The following is a 6,672-nucleotide window of genomic DNA, read 5'->3' as shown; positions in this document are numbered from 1 at the left end:
CACTCCACATGCATGAATGCCTATCACAAAGTCTAGCACATAACAAGCACCCAATATGTGCTTGTTTCCTTTACTTGAGCCTTTCTCTTCATGCACAACATTCACATATACACAAATACCAGTTGCTTCACATCGATCCCGATTCCTGACTACCTTATGTGGTCCAAGTAAAGTGATGCACAGGGTTTCTGTGGCTGAGTCTTTTGGTGAATCTATCACGAGGAGTTTCTTCTGGGGCACATCCCCCTGGCAGTGGAGCTCCAGCATTCAGCTTAGTCACTGAGGATGTTAACCAAGTGTACCACCCAGGGGCTCCACGCATATCTGTCCTGGTTTGTTGCCATTGAGCACGCTTTGACTCATGGCTACTTGGTGGACAAGTATAATGCAGCAAATTATAGCCTGTTCCTGGACACCTTTAGGATCTTTGATAGCAGGTCCCCTGCACTGTATATATAATGTATATACCTAACAAGACACACAATGTGTTTGTGTGTGTACAAACGATGTAGGCATTCAGCTCTTGCTTATATTAGAACTTAGTAGGTAGAAAGCACCCACGTATCATTTTTAAAAATTAGTTTGTTTATATGTAATGGTTTCATCGACATGCAGTTCAGGTATTGCACATTTCAATACTTCAACCACATTCCAGAGTGTTGTGCAATCAGCACCACGGTCAATGCCAGGACAGGTCTTCCTTGTGCTCCTTGTCGTGAGCTTGCCGTTGCCTGTCAGCCTCACCCTGCCATGTTCCCTTCAATCTGCGAACACAGTTGTCTTTATAGGTGCTGGTGAACCCTCTCTGACAACTGATCAGAGATGGGAAGGGCCTTGTTATCAGACAGAGTCCACTAAAAATGTCATAGCTTGACATTGATCTCTCTCTTGAGCCAATTTTTAAAATTTTGCTCGTTTTTAATATTTTCCTCTTTGATTTAGATTGGGAATTTTCTTTGTTTCATTCGGTCATTGTTGGGCTGTTGGTATTTTGGCTCAATTTTGTGTGTTTTTTATATGAAACATTATTTCGATAGAGCATTCAGTAAAGGTGGTTTTCCTATTTCTAATGCCATTCCACTGCCGCAACCAGATTTAACCAGAAGACATTCCAACAGGTGCATGTGTTGTCAGGGAGGCATTGAAGGCCCGGGGCTCTGCAAACACATGAAGTGCAAATCATGAAAGGGTAATAGTCACTACCCTGAAACCCTGAGATAATTTCCCCATGTTCAGATGGCTCCGCAGAGGCTACCATCTGTCATTCACTCTTCATCTTAATGCCCCTGCCAGTCAAGTAGTCCTGTTTCGCCTCACAGACCTGCCTTCTACTTCATAGATTTCCCTCCTCCTGGACAGAGAAATGATAAGTGTAGGTGTGGCCATTGAGCAATAAAGTAGAATACAATTTTGTAGCATACGTTGACCTTTCATCCAAAGAGAATTGGAACTTGGATTCAGCAGACTAAGTTCACCCTCAAATAAATATTGTAGTCACTGAATATGCCAGTATGTGAAAAATAAACAAAATTTTATATCCTTAAGCTTTTTACCATAAAATAGATTCCATAATAGCTTTCCAGATATATGAAGAACATACCCACTGGACACGCTATCAGGAGAGACCAGTCCCTGGAAAAGGACATCACACTTGGCAAGGTGGCGGGGCAGCAAGAAGAGAGAGGCCCTGGATAACATGGCCCGATGCTGTGGCTGCAACAACGGGCTCAGGCATTTGTGAGGACAGCCCAGGCCCAGGCAGCATTTGGTTCCATTGTGCATCGGGTCACTTTGAGCTGAAACCAACTCAAAGGTACTGCACGACAACAGCGACGTGCATTTGATCTGATGCTGCTGTCTTTGGGCCTGTCATTGTGTAATGTAGTTAGGAAACTCTCCTTTGAAACAAATGCCACGGCCAATGTAAGTGTCAAAAACGAATCCATGCCTTCATGAGGACCCTTTCCCCCCTTTTTATCACCAACAATACGTTGCAGTTGGAACCAAGAGTGGATGATCTAAGAAGCAAAATAAGCACGGGTTTACTTGTGTTTATTACTATACGTAGGGAACTACATGTAGTAAACCACGTGAAATTGTTCACTGTAGATTAGTAAGTAAGCACACATAAATATGTGCTTATCTTGCTTACTGGATACTACTTCCCGGTCAGGATTGTTAACTTAAAAGCAAAACAAAAAAGTCTTTGATTTTATAAGAAGGTTTTGTGGGATTACAAATTAGAAATCATCCTTACCTTAAAATATATTTTTGATGTGGTAAAAATTATGAAATTGTTCACCATAGATCAGTAAGTTAGCACAAGTAAGTCTGTGCTTGACTTGCTTATTGATATTTGTGGAACATGATATGCCATGAAATAAATAACCTTAAAAATTCACACAGAAAAATGTTTCCCAGTTTTCTGTTAGGAATTCTGCTTTTTTTATTTTGTTCAAAAATAGGTGAGTAATTTTAATTTAGCCCAATTATTATATGTATTAAACAAATGCTTCAAACAAAAATCAAGCTGACAACTTGGCTAAGCATAATTATTTATTGAAATGAAAAAATGAATGAAGTAAATAAAATGTTTTTTAAATAAAGATGTTTCTATGTAGTTACTTTCTTCTAGAATTCTGAAATAAAAAAATACAAAATTGAGTGCATTGTACTTTTCCATGTTAGAGTCCTTTTATAAGATTTTGACCCAAATCTTATAGATGATTGAATTACTCATTTTCTCTTTCAATACACTTGTTCCCAAGCTACTGACTTTGAATAACTTCCAAAATGAAAACAAATCTCCCCAGAGGAAAAATAAATTGGCACCTTTTCGGTAAAAAAAAAAGTTTGCTACAATTTTAAAGACGACGCTGAGAGTAATTTTAAGAGTGTTTGTATATGGTTGTTATAATGGGAATAAGTATATGGCCTTCTACAATGTCTGTTTTGGTTGGATGATTTAAGAAGAGGAGATCCTATTAAAATTTTAGCAATACCAGTTTATAGTGATCCTTTATCCATGAAAAGCTTTGCACAAAACATCCAGTTTTATGGGAGGTGGGAGTACCACTTCCTGGGTTATAAAGAAGAGTTCTGATGCCGCCTCACACAACAAGGAGGAAGAGAGTGTGTATACAGAGCTAGCCCTTCTCAAGGTATATAAGGGTCAAGCCTAGTAAGGGGTTCAGTCACACTCAAGGCACTTGATCCTTTCCACTCAACCACAGCCTGATCTAGAAAACTCATTATGTCTTCCCGCAACTACTGCTCTGGAAACTACAGCTCCAGATCCCTGAGAAATCCCTGCCATACTCCAGGTTCTTCTTCCATTGCCTTCTGCACTAACAGTGTGAACTATGGAGATGCCATCTGCCTACCCACTAGCTGTCAAGGCAATTCCTGGATCGTGGACAACTGCCATGAGACCTACAGTGAACCAACCAAAGACAACTGTGGTGAACCAGCCATCTGCCAGCCAGCCAACTGTGAGCGCAGAACCTGTGAAGCCTCCTGCTGTCCTTCCACTGCTTACTATGTGTCCAGACCCTACCAAGGGACCAGCTTTCTTCCTGTATCTTCTGCTTTCTCTGGTTCTTACCTCCCAGTGTCCTGTAGACCTCTGACCTATGTGTTTAGCGGTTGCCGTCCACTAAGTTCCCAGCTCAACAATAGCCATTCCTTTGGCTGTGTACCCATGGGCTATGGACCACTGAACTGTTTGCCCAACAGCTGTGGACCTGTGAACCTTCTCAATTATGGGTACCGACCCTTTGGAGGTTTGACCTGTGGGCCTCAATCTCTTGGTGTTGTGCCTAACAGCGTCAGGCCTGTTCGACCTCTCTCCAGTTGTTGCCAACCTCTGACCCATGTTATTAGTACTTGTCGTCCATCTTGCTCTGCACTGGGAAACTGGTAGCCTGCTTATTCCAGACTGTAATTATGTGGAAGAACCTGAACCAAAATTCACACTCTGGAGTCTTTGTGCTTAATTTTCAGTTGTGATAGTTATTTCTCTTTAGTTATAGTTATATTTCTCTGAGAAAATGCCAACTTGTTCATTTATTATTCTCCTCTCTCTTTGCCTTGAAATAATTGGATTATGTACTATTCAATGTCACTCAAGTGTGGAAACCATTTGGTTCATATGTAATAAATTAGGTTAAATTACAATATGAATCTTGTTCATTATTGTGTCTCTGATTACTTTATCTTAACCCAGAGCTTACCAACCTCAAGTGCTTACAAGGAAAGCATTAGCAGGGCAGGCAATATGCAACGGTATGTTCTTCGCTTGGTGGCACATTCCGCAAACTGCTTTCTCGACCTCTCATCCCATGTACTTGAAAAATGCAAACCCTCGGGTAGAATTTATATTGAGAAGTAAATATTAGAAACCCTCCCTCTAAGCCCTCTCTCGTCCAGGAAACAGGGTCTTTCTAATTCCAAACTGAATTCATGTTTCCTCTCTACTTCAATCTTTCATGGCTTCATAGGATAAACATGCCATAACATGAGGGCTGGTTTCTCCATTGCCTTCCTTCCTCCTAGTCCTTTGGTTCTCTCCTTGAGCCCTGCACGGCCAATATTAGCAGGTGATGCTTAGTCCATTCTGACGCGTGGTGACCCGGTGTGTGTCAGAGGAGAGCTGTACCCCCATAGGCTTTAAATGGCTATTTTCTTGCAAACAGTTTTCTAGGCTTGTCTTCGAAGGTGCCTGTGACGTGACATGAATCTTCAACCTTTATGTTTTAAGCCTAGTTGGTTAATCATTACAAAGACTAGAACCTCTTAGGACTTAACTTGCAATTTCCCAAACATGCTAATGTTCACAATTCTCCACCCTTTTCTCATCAAGCTGACCAGGCTGTACTTTAAGTTGGTTTTCTGTCTTCCTAACTCTTATTCATATATTAATTTTAAAAGCACAGCCCAGATTTATTTATTAATAAATCAAAGTATTAAACTAAATGATTCCCTGATTATTAAATAGCAGTCCACTATGTGCCAGAAAACCTAGGATATAGAGGGGAGCCAGATAGATCTGAACCCTCAGTGTTTACCAGACATTTCACATTCTTAAGCCTATGCACATAGCTTGATTAAAGACACATTTTTCTTTACTCAACATAAGATTGGGTGTGAGTAAAGATTTCAAAAATTGAAATAAAGATAAGGTGTACAAACTCAAATGCTCTGCTTTTGAGAAATAGAAATGTCGAAATGTGTCTAGACTACCCAGAAAATATCTAGAAAAACAGTGCTTGCTTTCCAACAGACAGTGCATGCCAAAGCTTGTTGTAGTGGTTCCATTTGGAAAAGGACATATGCTTCCAGTTCTCACCGCCCCCATCTTTCCGTATGCATTTCTTGACACTGAAGCAGAATGCCAGGTGCCCGTTACCAGCCTGCCCCCACTACTGAGTTTAAAACCAGTCCAGATCCTTCTTTTGCGTGATGTGTCTGTCTTGGTCTCTTGGATAATCTGTTTCTGAAATCAGCACTTCTTTTGTGAGACCTTTTCCACGCCTTCCATGGGCCCCTAGCCTAGTGAGGAAATCATACCATGACTCAACTCTGCCTTTTCTGTCAGTCACGCTTATGTTGCTGGTCTTGTCAGGCTGTACATTTTTTTTTTTTCAGATTTCCTGTTGCTTCTTTATTTCTTTTTTTTAAATCAATTTATTGGGGCTCATAAAATTCATCACAATACATAGATCAATTGTGTAGAGCACATCTATACATTTGTTGCCCTCATCATTCCCAAAATTCGCTTGCCTCTTGGGTTCCCGGAATCAGCTCATTTTCCTTTTCCCCCCTCCCCCTCCCTTCCTCTGCCCCCCTCCTCCATGCACCCTTGATAATTTATAAATTATTATTATATCTTATATTACACTGCCCGGCGTCTCCCTTCACCTACCCCTCTGTTGCCTATCCCCCAGAGAGGAGGTTATATGTAGCTCTCTGTGATCAATTCCCCCTTTCTACACCCCCCTTTCGTCCTGGTATCGCCACTGTCACCCCTGGTCCTGAGTGGTTCATCTGTCCTAGATTCCCTGTGTTTCCAATTCCCATCTGTACCGCTGTGCATCATCTGGTCTAGCCAGATCTGCAAGGCAGAATTGGGGTCCTGGTAGTTGGGGGGAGGAAGCATTTAAGAACTAGAGGAGGGTTGTGGGTTTCATTGTTGTTATACTGAACCCTAAGTGACTCATCTCTGTACATTTTAAAGCAATATTTGGTTTCAGAAATAAATAAATAAATATGTTTGATGATACTTTAGTACAAATATTCATATGTAAAAATGTATGCATAACTCAGAACTCAATAGGTGCTATCCCTTCTCTCTACCACACATCTTTAGAATTTTAATCTGTGTTGTAGTAGACCTTTGGGATAGGTTTGGATTGCTAACCTCAAAGTTCAATCCCACAAACTGCACTGGGGAAGGAAAATGAGACTGTTCCCACAAAGACCTATGGCTTTGGAAACCCTATAGAGGATTGCTCTGAGCCACAATAAACTCCATGGTGGTAGATTGAGGGTTAGTCATTCTTTGGATTGAGTTGAAATAGGTTTTTTGGTCTCATCTCTCCATAGTTCAGAATTCTAATAGTGGGAGATTAAGAGACATGCTGTATTCAAGTCTATGACTAGACAGGGCCTATA

At 40.9% G+C, this 6,672-nt stretch overlaps 1 protein-coding gene across 1 annotated transcript; it reads left to right on the top strand.

The window, feature by feature from the left end:
- The first annotated feature begins 3,253 nt into the window (after positions 1–3,253).
- On the top strand, positions 3,254–3,922 carry LOC101645344 (keratin-associated protein 26-1). The gene has a single exon (XM_004713111.1). It carries the CDS (start codon positions 3,254–3,256, stop codon positions 3,920–3,922), a length of 669 nt encoding a protein of 222 aa, XP_004713168.1.
- The last annotated feature ends 2,750 nt before the right edge of the window (positions 3,923–6,672 follow it).

Source organism: Echinops telfairi, unplaced genomic scaffold (assembly GCF_000313985.2).
Source record: "Echinops telfairi isolate 266 unplaced genomic scaffold, ASM31398v2 ScPeMD7_7469;HRSCAF=8507_0, whole genome shotgun sequence".
Classification (NCBI taxonomy): Eukaryota; Metazoa; Chordata; class Mammalia; order Afrosoricida; family Tenrecidae; genus Echinops; species Echinops telfairi.
Note: the sequence above shows the minus strand (reverse complement) of the source record. Positions and strands in the feature narration are given on the sequence as shown.